An 18,142-nucleotide genomic window follows, 5' to 3' on the forward strand; every position below is an offset into this window, starting at 1 on the left:
TCCGAGATGAGTACGTTGACACTATGAGTAAAATCTACTTCTCGTATTTCAAGTCTTACACCAGCAGACTAATGAAAGTGCAGGTCAGACACTTACTGCGTTATATTTGGTATCAGCGCATCTCGCTAGTTAATTTTAATTGCCCCCACAGAACAAAAAATATTGTTGACTTTGCTGTCCAATCCAATAGGAAACCTATTTATTTCTAAGATAAAAGCAAAAAAAACTGCGGATGCTGGAAATCCAAAACTAAAACAAAAATACCTGGAAAAACTCAGCAGGTCTAGCAGCATCTGCGGAGAGGAACACAGTTAACGTTTCGAGTCCGTATGACTCTTCAACAGAACTAAGGAAAAATAGAAAAGAAGTGAAATATAAGCTGGTTTAAGGGGAGGGGTGGTGGGACAAGTAGAGCTGGATAGAGGGCCAGTGATAGGTGGAGATAACCAAAAGATGTCATAGACAAAAGGGCAAAGTGGTGTTGAAGGTGGTGATATTAGCTAAGGAATGTGCTAATTAAGGGTAGAAAGCAGGACGAGCAAGGTGCAGATAGCCCTAGTGGGGGTGGGGTGGGGGGAAGGGATCAAAATAGGCTAAAAGGTAGAGATAAAACAATGGATTGAAGTACATTTAAAAATAATGGAAATAGGTGGGAAAAGAAAAATATATATAAATTAATGGAAAAGGGGGATCAGAAAGGGGAGGAGAGAGTTCATGATCTAATATTCAGTCTTGAAGGCTGTAAAGTGCCTAGTCGGAAGATGAGGTGCTGTTCCTCCAGTTTGCGTTGAACTTCACTGGAACATTGCAGCAGGCCAAGGATGGACATGTGGGCATGAGAGCAGGGTGGAGTGTTAAAACGGCAAGCGACAGGGAGGTCTGGGTAATGCTTGCGGACAGACCGAAGGTGTTCTGCAAAGCGGTCACCCAGTCTGCGTTTGGTCTCTCCAATGTAGAGGAAACCGCATTGGGAGCAGCGAAGGCTGTAGACTTAATTGAAGGAAGTGCAAGTGAAATGCTGCTTCACTTGAAAGGAGTGTTTGGGCCCTTGGACAGTGAGGAGGGGGGAAGTAAAGGGGCAGGTGTTGCACCTTCTGCAGTTGCATGGGAAGGTGCCGTGGGAGGAGGTTGAGGTGTAGGGGGTGATGGAGGTGTGGACCAGGGTGTCCCGGAGGGAACGATCCCTGTGGAATGCCACGAGTGGGGATGAAGGGAAGATGTGTTTGGTGGTAGCATCATGCTGGAGTTGGTGGAAATGGCGGAGGATGATCCTTTGAATGCGGAGGCTGGTGGGGTGATAAGTGAGGACAAGGGGGACCCTATCATATTTCTGGGAGGGAGAGGAAGGTGTGAGGGCGGATGCGCGGGAGATGGGCCGGACACAGTTGAGGACCCTGTAAATCACCATGGGTGGAAAACCTCGGTTAAGGAAGAAGGAAGACATGTCAGAGGAACTGTTTTTGATAGTGGGATGCGACGGAGGCGAAGGAACTGAGAGAATGGGATGGAGTCCTTACAGGAAGCGGGGTGTGAGGAGCTGTAGTGGAGGTAGCTGTGGGAGTCGGTAGGCTTGTAATGAATATTGGTGGATAGTCTATCACCAAAAATTGAGACAGAGGTCAAGGAAGGGAAGGGAAGTGTCAGAGATGGACCATGTGAAAATGATGGAGGGGTGGAGATTGGAAGCAAAATTAATAAATTTTTCGAGGTCCAGAGATTTATATAAATTCTTTTCCCACCTATTTCCATTATTTTTAAATGTATTTCCATCCATTGTTTTATCTCTACCTTTCAGCCTATTTTGATCCCTTCCCCCACCCCACCCCCACTAGGGCTATCTTTCCCTTGCTCGTCCTGCTTTCTACCCTTAATGTCACCTTTAGCACATTCCTTTAGATAATATCACCACCGTCAACACCACTTTGTCCTTTTGTCTGTGACATCTTTTGGTTATATCCACCTATCACTGGCCCTCTATCCAGCTCTACCTATCCCTCCCCCACCCCATTAAACCAGCTTATATTTCACCTCTCTTCTATTTTTCCTTAGTTCTGGTGAAGAGTCATACGGACTCGAAACGTTAACTGTGCTCCTCTCCGCAGATGCTGCCAGACCTGCTGAGTTTTTCCAGGTATTTCTGTTTATTTCTAAGCTGGAGCGGGGAGTGTTGGGAAGAGCCACGTTTCTGTGTGATTGTCTCTCTACGAATTGCATTACCACTCTCAGCTACTGACCGATGGAGAATGTTGATAGAAAGCCATCTGAGATAAATTTATATCCATCATTCTCTTGCTCTCTCTAACTCTAGTATGAAGAAGTAGCTGATAAAGACGATCTGATGGGCGTGGAAGACACAGCAAAGAAAGATATCCTTTGCTGAAGTTGAGACTTTTTACTGTTAGCATTTTGCAGTGAGTTTAATGACCATTTAACATTTATGAACAAAGGTCTGCAGCATTTCAATGAACACACAAAGTACACATTGAGACAGTGTTTAATGCGCTATTTTGTAATTAAAGCAATAGGGAAGATTGATCAGAGTGTGGTCACAGCACAGAAGGAGGCCATTTGGCCTATTGTGTCTGTACTGGCTTTCTGCAAGAGCAACTCAACTAGTTACATTCCCCCTGCCTTTTCCCTTTAGACCTGCAATTTTTTTCTTCTTGGAGAATGATCCAATTCCCTTTTGAAAGCCTCAATTGACCCTGTCTCCACCATACTCTCACAGTGCATTCCAGATCCTAACCACTCGATTGACCCTGTCTCCACCACACTCTCAGACAGTGCATTCCAGATCCTAACCACTCGATTGACCCTGTCTCCCCCACACACTCAGACAGTGCATTCCAGATCCTAACCACTCGATTGACCCTGTCTCCATCACACTCTCAGACAGTGCATTCCAGATCCTAACCACTCGATTGACCCTGTCTCCACCACACTCTCAGACAGTGCATTCCAGACCCTAACCACTCGATTAACCCTGTCTCCACCACACTCTCAGACAGTGCATTCCAGACCCTAACCACTCGATTAACCCTGTCTCCCCCACACTCTCAGACAGTGCATTCCAGACCCTAACCACTCGACTGACCCTGTCTCCACCACACTCTCAGACAGTGCATTCCAGACCCTAACCACTCGATTAACCCTGTCTCCCCCACACTCTCAGACAGTGCATTCCAGATCCTAACCACTCGATTGACCCTGTCTCCACCACACTCTCAGACAGTGCATTCCAGACCCTAACCACTCGACTGACCCTGTCTCCCCCACACTCTCAGACAGTACATTCCAGACCCTAACCACTCGATTGACCCTGTCTCCACCACACTCTCAGACAGTGCATTCCAGACCCTAACCACTCGATTAACCCTGTCTCCACCACACTCTCAGACAGTGCATTCCAGACCCTAACCACTCGATTAACCCTGTCTCCCCCACACTCTCAGACAGTGCATTCCAGACCCTAACCACTCGACTGACCCTGTCTCCCCCACACTCTCAGACAGTGCATTCCAGACCCTAACCACTCGACTGACCCTGTCTCCCCCACACTCTCAGACAGTGCATTCCAGATCCTAACCACTCGATTGACCCTGTCTCCCCCACACTCTCAGACAGTGCATTCCAGATCCTAACCACTCGATTGACCCTGTCTCCACCACACTCTCAGACAGTGCATTCCAGATCCTAACCACTCGATTGACCCTGTCTCCACCACACTCTAGGCAGTGCATTCCAGATCCTAACCAATTGGTTGACCCTGTCTCCACCACACTCTCAGACAGTGCATTCCAGACCCTAACCACTCGATTGACCCTGTCTCCACCACACTCTCAGACAGTGCATTCCAGACCCTAACCATGCGCTGTGTGAGAAACATTTTTCCTCATGTCGCCTTTGAAGCTTTTGCCATTTGCTTTAAATCTTTGTCCTCTGGCTCTCGATCCTTCCGCCAATGGGAGCAGTTTCTCCCTATCCACTTTGCCCAGACCCCTCATGATTTTGAAAACCTATCAAATCCCCTCCTAACCTTCCCCTTCTCGAAGGTGAGTAACCCCAGCTCCTCCAATCTCTCCACCCAACTGGAATTCTCCATCCCGGGCACCAATTTTATAAATCTTTTCTGCGCCTTGTCTAATGCCTTCATCTGTTTCTTAAAGTGTGGTGCCCAGAACTAGATGCAATACTCCAGTTAAGGCTGAACCAGTGCTTGATAAAGATTACTTCCTTGCTTTTGTTTTCTATGGCTCTGAAATTGTTTTGAAGTGTATTCACTGTTGTAACAGAGGAGGCAGGATGCCAGTTTGCACACAGCATGACCCTACAAACAGCAGTGTGATAAAGACCAGATCATTCTGTTCTTGTGAATTTGTGTGAGGACTAAATATTGTCCAGGACAGCAATAATGAAATTGAATAACTAATCAGCCCTAGACAGTGGCGGTGAGTACAGCCATTGTGAAAAAAGGTATTTGTGTGTATGCACCCCGTCAGTACACCCCTAAAGAGGGAGACTTATCGCCTGCTTTCCATTTAAAACTGAAATTACGGCAAGGAATTTGAGTAGCTTAAGCATCCTTATCCTACGCCCAATTAATTCTATTCATCTGTGTTTTTAAAAGTACGTTGATCTGTTTGGGACGTGGGGTGAAGGAGTTAATGTTAGTATAAAGCACCAGGATGTATAAAAATGCAATGAAATCATAAGATTGTCTGGAGAAACCAAAGTTTTAACCATCTTTTGCTGTTTGCGCTTTCAGGGGCTCCCATGTCAGCAGCAGCCACTGAATATACCAATATTCAATGTGCCTGCAAAACAAAATCTAAATCTATAACTTATATTCTTAAGGGACGGCTGATGATTGAGCTTTCTCTTTAAGTAAAAGTTGCTTTTCACGGTACTCACACAAATGGCCATCCGCTCGACTCTTTACTAGGAATGAATCTCTTCAAGCTCACTCGATTCCCTTGAATCTGCTTGAGATGCGTCTGCCCGTGAAGAGGGGCCATGAGGCATTAAGATCTGTAGATGGCTTAATAGTCTACGTAGTGCAGTGTCTACCCAGTCACAAGTAGAATGAAGAGAATTTGAAAGGAAACAAAAATGATTTTTTTAAAAACCACAAGCGCGTGAGGCATCACGCTTTAATCACAGCATTGATCATTCACAAGGATAATATGTTAAACCGTGGCCTCAGTATTATGGAGAAGATCAGGGAAGTTCTCCCCGGTGACCTGACCAATATTTATCCCTCAACCAACATTACAAAGAAACAGATTATCCAGCCATTATCACTTTGCTGTTTGTGGGAGCTCGCTGTGTGCAAATTGGCTGCCTCATATCTTACATTACAACAGTATCTACACTTGGAAAATGTTTCATTGGCTACAAAGCACTTTGAGACATCCAGTGGTCATGAAAGGCGCCATATAAATATAAATCTGTCTCTTTTTTTTTTGCTTTTAAGTGAATGGAGTGCAACTGGTTCAAGTGTTTCAGCCCTTAACTTTCTCCACGCTTTTTCTCCAAACCATCATTGAAAAATAGAAACACCATTTTTACATTGGGGAACCGTGGAAACGTTATATCATCGGCAGAACTAGAAGCACCAATCATTGTTCCTCATGCAGCACAGAAGAATGACACTCGGGTAAGCACTCTGAGGGATTTGCACTGAATTACAGAAGCCCCCAGTTTATATGAGGCTGGTAATTCTATTCACAATCGACCATCCTTCCTTCCATGGTTCATAGCAGGTTTTGAGTAAAGAATGAAACACTTTCTAGTATTGTAATATAGAACGTTCTTCAGTCACAAGAATGTAAATAGGAGCAGTAGACCATACAGCCTGCTCTGCCATTCAATAAGATCATGGCTGATCATCTGCTTCAACTCCCCATAGCCCCTGATTTCCTTAGATATCCAAAACTCTGTCCATGTCAGATTTGAATACACTCAACAATAGAGCATCCAAAAACCTTGGGGCAGAGAATTCTAAAGATTCGAAATCCTTCGAGTGAAGAAATTTCTCCTCACCTCAGACCTAGATGATGCCTCCCCCCCACCACCCACCTTATCCTGCAGCTGTGTCCCCATGTTCAAGATTCCCCAGCCAGAGGAAACAACCTCTTTGTCTCTACCCTGTCAAGCCCCTTCAGAGTCTTGTATGTTTCAATAAGATCACCTCTCATTCTTCTAAAATCCAGAAAATATAGGTCCCATTTCCTCAGCCTTTCATCATTGGACAGCCCTCCCAGGAGTGACTGGTTTGAGTGATCGGCTTAACCAGACAAAAGAGTGTGGCTTTTCAGTTTCTGTTTCTTTTGGGTCCTCTGAAGAACTATTGGAAACCAGGCTCCTTTACGCACCATATTTTGCCCACATCCTAGATAAGACCTCTTGACATAGTGTTCCCAAAGCCATGGAAGACAGGCCATTCATGGAAACAGCTGTAGTTATTTACACTAAAGTTACTTCCCTTAAACAAAGTTTCCTGATCTAACTGTCCTCAACTTCTATGAAGAACAGGCTTTGTTGACAGTCGCCTTTCTAAACCAGAGCTAATAGGTCCTGCTAGTTATATCTATTACCCTAGCCCCTAAGTTACACCTTAACCACGCATGCCTGACCTTATTACTGTCACGTGTTTCTTTACACAAGCACTTTCACGTTTCAAAGCCACCCTGTTTACATTGCTGCCTAATGCAAAGAAGTCCCAACAAGCTGCAGCGATAGAATATTTCATAATCCATCCCCAAACACGTATCTTGTATTACCAGTCTTATGTGTATTTTGATTAAATGGGGTGATGGTTCAACCCCCTCCCTCTATTTATTGTGGGAAATAGGAATTGGTAAGGGGACTTTTTTGATAGAAGCTGATTGTTTTGGTCTCCTTATTTAAGAAAGGATATACTTGCATTGGAGGCGGTACAGCGAAGGTTCACTGGATTGGTCCCTGGGGTGAGAAGGTTGTCTGATGATGAGAGGCTGAGTAAATTGGGTCTATGCTTTCTGGAGTTTAGAAGAATGAGAAGCGATATTTCATTGAAACACACAAGATTCTGAAGGGGTTTGACGGGGTGGACGCTGAGAGATTGTTTCCCCTCGTCAGGGAATCTAAAACACGGGCTCAGTCTCAGGATAAGGGGCCGATCATTTAGGACTGAGATGAGGAGAAATTACTTCACTCAAAGGGTTTGTGAATCTTTGGAATTCTCCACCCCAGAGGATTGTGGACGCTCCATCGCTGGATACATTTGAGGATGGGATAGACAGATTTTTGGCTTCTCGGAGAATGAAGGTATATTGGGAGTCAACAGGAAAGTGGAGTTGAAGCCCAAGATCAGCTGTGATCGTATTGAATGGCGGAGCAGGCTCGATGGGCTATAGGGCCTACTGCTGCTCTAATTAATGTGTTCTTGTGTCCTCTGTAGACCTTGGAAGGCACTATCGTCAGATCTGAGGAAATGACACAGCCAGGTTCGAATTGAATCTTCCTGTTGTGGCAGACTTACCTACTCCATCTGCTCTGTTTTAATGTGCACAAGCCCATTGGATAAGCCCTTCCTTCAACAGAAATGAGGGCAGTACTTAGAAGGATGAACAAGCAGAATTTCCTTTTTCAAAGTTAGATCTCGCAAAGCCCCCATGAGACGCTGTGCTCAAACTGCCCAGACAAGACATTTAAAAAAAACTGACCCAAGTAGGATAGCCAAGTTTGGCCTTCGTCCAAAGCAGGAGTTCCAGTCTAGGACCTCAAGTAGGAGTCCCGGTTACTCTGTACCGCTGGGAGTTATCTGACCATGCTACAATTTGCTGTAGTTTATTTGTTGTCTTTTATCTCTTTTGAAGTGAGAACTGTTTACCACTGGGCAATGGGAACACTCCCCATTTCACACACCCAGTGTCAGAATCAAGCTATTAGATACAGAATAAAGATCCCACTTCACTGTTCCAACAATGCGTTTGAGCCCCAAACCTAGAAGAGGGCCCCTCCGACCCTCCTCCTGTCTCCCACACTCTGTTTGCCGTGATCGAAGAGGTTTGTCAATGAGTGCTAAATTAAAGGCAGTTCTGTGCTGCAGCCCCATGCTTGTTTGGAATCAATAATATTACCCAAGCTAATTTCACACTGACCTCGTTATAGCTAGCGTGTGGAGAAGGCGTTAATCTCAGCAGTGTGGGCTGGATTTGCAGTCAGTCCTCTTGAGGTGAAAGCTTCTAATCCTCTGTACCTACTTTATTTCAGTTTTAAAAGAAAACTTCATGTCAGAGGATATCTTAAATTCGAGCACAATTCTCCAATGTTTTGATTTGTTACATTCCAAATGTGCCAAAAATGCTTGAAGTTGAATGATAAGGTGATGGAAGGGGTCATCAACAGTGCTATCAAGCGGCACTTGCTTAGCAATAACCTGCTCACTGATGCCCAGTTTGGGTTCTGCCAGGGCCACTCAGCTCCTGACCTCATTACAGCCTTGGTTCAAACATGGGCAAAAGAGCTGAACTCCCAAGGTGAGGAGAGAGTGACTGCCCTTGACATCAAGGCAGCATTTGACCGAGTGTGGCATCAAGGAGCCCTAGCAAAACTGGAGTCAATGGGAATCGGAGAAAACTCTCCACTGGTTGGAGTCATACCTAGCACAAAGGAAGATGGTTGTGGTTGTTGGAGGTCAGTCATCTCAGCTCCAGGACATCACTGCAGGAGTTCCTCAGGGTAGTGACCTCGAAGCAACCATCTTCAGCTGCTTCATCAATGACCTTCCTTCCATCATAAGGTCAGAAGTGGGGATGTTCGCTGATGATTGCACAATGTTCAGCACCATTCGCAACTCCTCAGATACTGAAGCAGTCCATGTCCAAATGCAGCAAGACCTGGACAATATCCAGGCTTGGGCTGACAAGTAGCAAGTAACATTCGTGCCATACAAGTGCCAGGTAATGACCATCTCCAACAAGAGAGAATCTAACCATCACCCCTTGATATTCAATGGCATTACTGTCACTGAATCCCCCACTATCAACATCCTGAGGGTCACCATTGACCAGAAACTGAACTGGACCAGCCATATAAATACTGTGGCTACAAGCAAAGGTCGGAGGCTCGGAATCCTGCAGCGAGTAACTCACCTCCTGACTCCCCAAAGCCTGTCCACCATCTACAAGGCACAAGTCTGGAGTGAGGTGGAATACTCTCCACTTGCCTGGATGAGTGCAGCTGCCTCAACACTCAAGAAGCTTGACGCTGTCCAGGACAAAGCAGCCCGCTTGATTGGGACCCCATCCACAAACATTCACTCCCTCCACCACCTTGGCACAGTAGCAGCAGTGTGTACCATCTATAAGATGCACTGCAGGAACTCACCAAGCCTCCTTAGACAGCACCTTCCAAACCCATCTAGAAGGACAAGGGCAGCAGACACATGCGAGTACCACCACCTGGGAATTTCCCTCCAAGTCACTCACCATCCTGACTTGGAAATATAGTCTCTCCCTAACAGCACTGTGGGCGTACCTATACCATAATGTCATGAAAGTATAATAATTCTTCTTATTGTGATTTATTGTAAAAGTAGGTTAATAGTGGGGCTTGGATAGTTTGTGTATGTGTGATTTAATTACATCTTGTAGCCAAGCAGGTTGAAGTTATCAAAATAAGTAATATGTTAATGAGTAAACATGACTGGGGTCTTAAGCATGTAAGGTATAAAGGGAATTTGCATTTTTAAATGGAAAGGGGGATTCGGTTTTCAAAGGGATCTCAGCCTGTTTACAAATAGCCAGACAAGCAAGTTAAGGATTGTGTTTATTTTTCTCAAGGGTTATAGTGGTATCATGAAAAGATTTATAGTGCGAGAAAGGTAAAGTTCCAAAGATATATGGACAATGGAATTTACTGATTAAAGGGAGAAAGATGTATAAAGGAGAATGACGCTATGTGTCAGCAGGAAGGCTGTAAGATATACCAGAAATGAGAGAAGCTGGGAAAAGGCACATTGAATTCTGCTGTGCTGGGTATTGTGTTGACTTGCCTGGATCTGTTTAAAGTTTGTTTTAACTGTTGCCTTAACGGGGGTGTAACTGGCAGCCAGATTAATTAGGGGTTTTAGGAGCCATTATAGTAGTCATTTGTAGACCTACGTATGTGCTTGAAATCTTTTCTTTCGATAATAAATGTTCAATTTAGTTTTTTTTTAAAGATCTCTGAGGCCGTGGTGGTCATATTACTCCTGAATTCAGGGCATGCATCTGGAAATAAAACTGCAAATTGCAAAACCATTGTGGTAGCGTGACCAATTTTCCCTCGTGGACTTGATCTGCCTGGCGTACATCATCTGCCGCATCATAACAGGAACTGAAATGGTTCAAGAAGGAAGCTCACCATCATCTTTTCAAGGGCAATTGGGGATGGGCAATAAATGCTGGCCCAGCCAGTGGCACCCACATCCCATGACTGAATAAAAAATAATTTAAAATAATAAAACCTAGAGAACGTTAGATGCTGAGAGGGTGTTTTCTCTCGTAGGGGGATCTAGAACTAGGGGACGCAGTTTTTAAAAAAGGGGTCTCCAATTGAAGATGGGGATGAGGAGGGATTCCTTCTCTGAGGGTCATTAGTGTTTGAAACTCTCTTCCCCAGCGAGCAGCAGAGGCCTGGATTATTGATTTTTAATTGACGAAGGATTCAAGGGAGTCAGACAGGAAAGTGAAGTTGAGCCCACCATCTGATCAGCCATGATCTTATTAACTGGCTCAAGGGGCCAAATAGACCATCCTCCTATTTCATATGTTTGTGTTGTGCGTTGGTGTAAGTTAATTTACTTATCATTAGCTTTCCTATATACTCGGAATAATTCCTGTTGCTCCATCTTCCTTCCTTCAGTATCCATTTGAGAGCCTCTTCCGCAGTCAGCACTATGCTCTCCTTGATAACAGCTGTCGCGAATATCTCTTCCTCTGTGACTTCTTCATGGTGACTGGTAACTCTGCACAGGACCTCTTCAATGCCATAATGGGGAAAACCCTCACTATGTTCTTGGTAAGCTAAAGCTCATTGAACGGTCTGTTTGTCTGGGGTTAAGAAGGGGCAATTTTCCTTTATCCTCCTAAGTATTTTCACATTGTTTAATGTTCATAAGTGGAGTTGTCATATTTTATAGCAAAGAGGAAGCCATTCAGCCCCTCATGCCTGTGTTGGCTGTCCGAAAAGTAACCAATCAGTCTAATTCTCTTCCCCTTTTCGCACACCTTTCCTAATTTTATTATTCTTTTTCCCAATTATCTTTTCAAAACCTATCATGGTGTCTGCATCCACCATGTTGCTGCTGAGTATTCAATGTTCTAATGGTTCTTCAATAATAATAATTTATCTCTCACCCATTGCTCCTTTGGTGATGATCCTTTATTTACGCTCCCAATCCAACACCTTTCTATTACTCACTCGCCAAACCAGTAGAAATAGTTTTTGCCCATTTACCTTGTCAAAATCCCTCATCATTTTGAATGGCTCTCTCTATTAGATCTTGTCTGGTGAAAAGAGCCTCCGTTTCTCTAGTCTCTCTCCTCATGATACCGTTCCAGTGCACCTTCTCCGCGACCTGGACAACCTTTCTCACACTGATATATAAATGACTGTGTAATTGTGAATGATGTAACTTATGAGTGTTCTTGCAAAGTAAGATGCGACCATCTATCACATATGTAAATAAACAATATTTTCATAGAGTGTTGCAGTCTGTGACCGGTCAAAGGCAGCGCAGTGTTAGAAACAATAATCAGGATGAAGATTAACGGACACTTGGACAGCTTAAGGAGAGTCAGCATGGATTTGTAAAAGGCAAATCGTGTTTGACTAATCTGATTGTTCATTCATCAAAAAATTCAGAGAACTATAATGAAGGAAATGCAGTGGATGTTGCCTATATGGATTTTAAGCGTTTGACAAAATACAATTAAAAGGCTGGTTAACAAAATTGAGGCTCATAGAATGGGAATATAAAAATTGGTTTAAGGGCAAGGACCCATGATAAATGGTGGTTCTTCAGACTAGAGGGTGGTGGACAGTGGTGTTCCCCAAGGGTCAGCGCTAGAACCACTTTTTTTTAATGTATGTAAATTACTTGGATATTGGAATTATAGAGTAAAATTTCAAAATTTGTCAATGGTACCAAACTTGGAGGAGTGGCAGACAATGAGGATGATGTCAGTCGACAGCACAAGCCATAGATAGGCTAGCAGAGTGGGAAGACAAGCAACAAATGGAATTTAATTCAGAGAAGTGTGAGTTGATGCATTTCGCAGAAGGGTGACAGAGAGATGATATAGGTTGAATGACAGAGCCCCAAAGAGTGTGCATAGATCTTTGAAGGTGGCAGGACGTGTTGAGAGAGTAGTTAGCAAAGCATATGGGATCTTGGCCTTTAGCAAAGAGACATTGAATGAAGGCCCCTTTGTTCAGCTCTATTCGCGACCCCTCAGATACTGAAACAGTCCATGACATCTGGTTGTGGACTAACCAGAGCTTTATAACTGACAAGTGGCAAGTAACATTCATGCCACACAAGTGCCAGGAAATGACCATCTCCAACAAGAGAGAATCTCACCATCGCCCATTGATGTTCAATGGCATTACTATCACTGAAACCCCCACTATCAACATCCTGGAGATTACCATTGACCAGAAACTGAACTGGACCAGCCATATAAATACTGTGGCTACAAGAGCAGGTCAGAGACTAAGAATCCTGTGGTGAGTAACTCACCTCCTGACTCCCCAAAGCCTGTCCATCATCTACAAGGCACAAGTCAGGAGTGTGATGGAACACTCCCCACTTGCCTGGATGAGTACAGCTCCCACAACACTCAAGAAGCTTGACAAGGACAAAGCAATCGCTTGTACAACACCACATCCACAAACATTCACCCTCCCCCCACCACCGACGCATAGTAGCAGCAGTGTGTACCATCTACACGATGCACTGCAGGAATTCACCAAGGCTCCTTTGACAGCACCTTCCAAACCCACCACCACTACCATCTAGAAGGACAAGGGCAGCAGATAGATGGGAACACCACCGCCTGGAAGTTCCCCTCCAAGTCAGTCACCATCCTGACTTGGAAATATATCGCCGTTCCTTCACTATCGCTGGGTCAAAATCCTAGAACTCCCTCCCTAACAGCACGGTGGGTGTACCTACACCACATGGACTGCAGCGGTTCAAGAAGGCAGCTCACCATCACCTTCTTAAGGGCAATTAGATATGGGCAATAATTGCTGGCCCAGCCAGCGAAGCCCACATCCCGTGAATGAATGAAAAAAAATCTGGTGGAGCTGTGGGGGGGAGAATGCGATTGACAGGATTGATCAACTGAGAGCCAGCATGGAGCTGATGGGCTGAATGTTCTCCTTATGTGTAGTAATGGCCTAATGGCTCAGTTGGTCTCTTCAAATTCCCGGTAATATCTACAAAGACGTTTCACACACGTCCCAGTGACGTGAGATAAATTTTCTGCATACTGGCCAGTGGTGAGCAACCAGCTGCTTAATGGAAAACTCCACTTCAGGTGCTATTTTCTGGGCACTCTGCACAGGGAGTGCGATTTTTGTTTTTGATGTGAGCTGACAACGGTTGAGAGTCCTCAGTGATTAGCAAGCGGAAAAATCACCCCCTCCCTAATTTGTTATGTTAAGCAGTTGCAGACGTACAAGTCTTGATTTTTGGGTAACTATGTATAAGGAATTCCTGGTCTAAGACCATAAGATGTAGGAGCAGGAGTAGGCCATTCGGCTCATCAAGTCTGCTCCACCTTTCAATGAGATCATGGCTGATTTGATAATCCTCAACTCCATTTTCCTGCCTTTTCCCCATAACACTTGATTCCCTTACTGATTAAAAATCTGTCTATCTCAGCCTTGAATATACTTAACGACTCAGCCTCTACAGCCCTCTGCGGTAAAGAATTCCACAGATTCACTACCCTCTGAGAGAAGAAATTCCTCCTCATCTCTGTCTTAAATCTTTCCCATTTCAGAAACACATGGATACTTATGTAGCCGATTGCTTTGACAGCATTGCAGTATTCCTCTCCATACACATCATTCTCCGCTTTAAGACCATCATGGCTAAGAGAAATGTCCCATCTGTCGATAAGTAAGTAAATTGAAGGTTTAGGCTTCAGATAGGAAGCTGCCTGGCTGAAAAGAAAATGCGCCTTCTAATTCTACAAGAATTGCGTGTCAGGTTTGAAACATTTTTCTTACGTTTTTCCATGCATGTTAAACCTTACTTCCTGATTGTTTCTCCCTTTCAAAACCCTTTATTTTTTTCTCAAACAAGGTTTTGGTCATGCCTCCTAATCCTTCCACTAAGCATCGTATGTGCAGTGTCTTGAGACCTTTACTGTGTTAACCTTACCATATTGTTGCCCTGATGCAATGCATACACAACAACAACTTGCAGTTGTACAGCACCTATCGTGATAACCTGTTCCTAGGCACTTTACAGGAGAATATATAGAAACAAATTTAACACATACTAGGACAGATGACAAGAGCTTGGTCAAAGGAGTAGGTTTTAAGAAGAATCTTGAAGGAGAAAAGCGAGGTGAAGTTTGGGGGAATTCCTGAGCTTGGGGCCTAGGCAGCTGAAGGCACAGCCACCAGCATTGGAGCAATTAAAAATCAGGGATTTGTCCTGAACTGCTCCTAGATGCTCTAAAGGCTGTTACCAGGGACGCACACCAAACATCAACTGCGGCTGAAGGATCATCAACTCCGTGAAAGACCCTTTGGTCTGCTCAACCTGTTGGTCTCCCAGCGCAGAGAGTTGTTCTCCACCAAGTGTTGCAGACTGGAACATTGCAAAGTCCAGGACTACATGCTGAGCGCACTAAAGCTTGGGGCAGCCGTCACTAAGGTGCAACAGGGAAAGGCCACAATCTAGGGCCTTTCAGCCACAGCACACTGAGGAGCTGGAGACTGCCTAGAGCCCCTCAGGTCTGTATGCCCGACATGGAATTGTATATTGTAAATATCCAGTATTGAAATTGTAGTGAGGGACCTCAGAGTGGAACTTACGGTGTTGAGGAAAGCCGAATGCTAATGGGTTTCCTCTAATATTCACTTTGAAATGGTTTGGAATGTTCTTTTACAAATTTATGAATAATGTGTATTTTTGGGAGAAGAGAAAAGCAGGGATGCTCAGAATAAGAGGAACACAAATCCCTGAGGGTTTCGGGGCTGGAGGAGATTACACAGAGGGATAAATGGCCTCCTGTACTGTAACCATTCTGTGATTCTACGATAACTGTTCATTAGCGGCTGATCTGTTTTAATTATTAATGCACTCTATACACTTCTAAAACAAGAGTACTGTAACTTTTCACTATGAGACAAGATTATAAGTTTGCTGATTTAATGGTGCGTGATCTTTCTCAGGTACTGGGAAACCCTGCTTGAAATTCTCTGGCCAAGGTTCGAGCACATCCTGGAGTTAAACATTCAGAGCATCCGCAACACAGATCCCCAGAAACTCGGCGCGCTCGACACCCGACCACACTACGTAAGCAACTCCAGGATTGTGTAGCTTGTTATTTTACTGCCTAACTGGATTCTTTTGTGATTAAAGACCTTTATGCTATTTAGGGACGTTTTGGATCCGATTTTTCCTCTTTCAGCATCCATCAGGAGCAATGCACTTGAGATTTGCTTCACAGTTGGCAAGGGTAGTACGAACATACGAATTAGGAGCAGGAGTAGGCCCCTCGAGCCTGCTCTGTCTATTCAACAAGATCATGGCTGATCTGATTGTGGTCTCAGCTGCACTTCCCCACACTACCCCTGATAACCTTTCACCCCCTTGCTTATACGAACATACGAATTAGGAGCAGGGGTAGCACTCGCAGTGTTTCTGTATAACTCGGATCCAGCCCCGAGTAGGGCCTTGCAGTGAGATTTGGCGGGGTAGGGTTAGAAGCAGGAGCGAGGGTCTTGCAACTGTGGCCCCTGGCCACTGTCATCACGCTCTTCTGACTGCTATTGAAGAAGGCTATGAAGTCAAAGTTTGTCTGAGTGAGACAAAGGGAATCCTTCAACAAAATGATGAGTACCTTCAGCTTGACACTCCCCCAGACTCCTGCAAACTGCCTGGTGCTTGAAGCAATCCCCGGGTACCCCTCTGTTTGGCTGCCCAGTTGGTTGGCAAGAAGGAAAGGCTGGAGAGCAGAAACACCACCCTCTCACTTACCTGTAGGCCCCCCCACCCCCCACCAAACCAACTGCTCATTGCTACGCAAAATGCTGTTTGTAATGTCACCTGCCGAATGAAGCAAAACCAAACATCTTACACCATGTTTCAAAGCCAATACAATTCTGGCTTGCACATCAGCCCCTTTTTTAGTCTTTCATGGGATTTTGGTGTCATTGGCTGGGCCAGCATTTATTGCCCATCCCTAATTGCCCTTGAGAAGGTGGTGGGGAGCCAGGCCAACTTAAACCACCACAGCCCATTTGGTGTAGGTAAACCCACGGTGCTGTTAGGGAGAGAGGCGTTCGACCCAGTGACAGTGAAGGAACGGCGATATATTTCCAAATCAGGATGGTGAGTGGCTTAGAGGGGAATATCCAGATGGTGGTGTTCCCATCTATCTGCTGCCCTTGTCCTTCTAGATGGTAGCGGTCGTGGGTTTGGAAGGTGCTGTCTAAGGAGCCTTGGTGAATTCCTGCAGTGCATCTTGTACATGGTGCACACACTGCTGCTACTGTGCATCAGTGGTGGAGGGAGTGAATATTTAAGGTGGTGAATGGGGTGCCAACCAAGAGGGCTGCTTTGTCCTGGATGGTGTCGAGCTTCTTGAGTGTTGTTGGAGCTGCACTCATCCAGGCAAGTGGGGAGTATTCTATCCTTGTGAATTGCAATATTGATTTTATTGGTGCAGGTCACAAGAAGATATGCCGAGTTTTCTTCAGCAATCGTCAGCATCAATGAAACTTATCCCAATGAGAAGACACATTCCTTACTTGGACAGCTACAGGTCAGTTGTAGATCTGGGGTAGCTACATCCTCCAAAAAATTTAAGGGGAAAATTTCCTCCACTGTGTTTATGGCAAGATTGTGATCAAGACAATGTGTGTTTTCACTATAAATAAGGAGGAAAGGAAGCCCTTTCTAAATAAGTTCGTGATTTCCCGTCATGTCTTACGTTAATAACATTTATTGTTTGAACTATCCTTTGCCAATTGCTGGTTACTGATCTCTCCGCTAAGGGAAATAGGTTCTCCCTATCCACTGTATCTAGACCTTTCATAACTTTATACACCTCAATTAAATCTCCCTCAGCCTCCTCTGTTCCAAAGAAAATAACCCCGTCCGATATATCCTCTTTCTCAAATCACTGGAGAATTTAGCTACCTGTGTGCAATCTCCAGACTAGACAAGTTAAAGGGTTCCTTTTCCAATACATTTTGGAACAAATCCCTGGGTTTGGTAGCTGACTGGAACATGGATTGAGAGAACAGGACCGGGACACGGTAAAAAAAATAAATAAATAAAGGGTTCCAAATGGAGATAGGGTGCAATAACTTTACTGTGAAGCCATACATCGAGTTTACTGAGCAGACTCCATAGACCAAGTAGGGCAGCTCGGCAGCATTAGACTAACATGTCTTACATTAGAGTACAATTGAAAACACAAGCTAAGTTGCTTCCTGTTGCTGCTCTTGGGATAGTATCCCTCCCCTGTCATCTTGGCTACGTTTGATACATGTTGAATTATGTCAGCCCATGTCCTTCGCCTGCTGAGCTCGGCAGCAAGAAACCCTTCCATGTTGAGTAAAGTGTGGTGACGGGGGATGTTTCTTGCCCAGGTGGAGGTGGAGAACTTTGTGCTGAGGATGGCGGCAGAGTTTGCATCCCGGCGGGAGCAGCTCATTTTCCTGATTAACAACTACGACATGATGTTGGGCGTTTTAATGGTGAGAGTTTCTCCCCCTTTTTTTTTTCGACATTGGTTGGGACACTGGTTTGTTGCTAGTGGTTCACTTCATCACTTACGACAGAACGCCCTACTTGGAGGTGCAAGTACAGAAGCAAGTCGCTATACTTACCAGCAGGACATTGACACTGACAACTGGGAGA

General features: G+C 44.8%; 1 protein-coding gene across 3 annotated transcripts in view; it reads left to right on the plus strand.

Annotated features, from left to right (window-relative positions):
• vps52 (VPS52 subunit of GARP complex) overlaps positions 1 to 18,142 on the plus strand; it is a 48,943-nt gene that overhangs the window by 24,625 nt on the left and 6,176 nt on the right. For all 3 annotated transcript variants that reach the window (XM_078535622.1, XM_078535623.1, XM_078535624.1), the window contains exons 9-16: positions 1 to 83; positions 2,309 to 2,366; positions 5,523 to 5,656; positions 10,891 to 11,046; positions 14,040 to 14,158; positions 15,445 to 15,568; positions 16,944 to 17,039; positions 17,872 to 17,979. The exon at positions 1 to 83 is cut by the window's left edge and continues 50 nt beyond it. In XM_078535622.1, coding sequence (XP_078391748.1) covers positions 1 to 83; positions 2,309 to 2,366; positions 5,523 to 5,656; positions 10,891 to 11,046; positions 14,040 to 14,158; positions 15,445 to 15,568; positions 16,944 to 17,039; positions 17,872 to 17,979 — 878 coding nt within the window. The remainder of the gene's footprint in view (positions 84 to 2,308; positions 2,367 to 5,522; positions 5,657 to 10,890; positions 11,047 to 14,039; positions 14,159 to 15,444; positions 15,569 to 16,943; positions 17,040 to 17,871; positions 17,980 to 18,142) is intronic.

This window comes from Cetorhinus maximus, unplaced genomic scaffold, assembly GCF_964194155.1.
Source record: "Cetorhinus maximus unplaced genomic scaffold, sCetMax3.hap1.1 HAP1_SCAFFOLD_561, whole genome shotgun sequence".
In the NCBI taxonomy this organism is placed as follows: domain Eukaryota; kingdom Metazoa; phylum Chordata; class Chondrichthyes; order Lamniformes; family Cetorhinidae; genus Cetorhinus; species Cetorhinus maximus.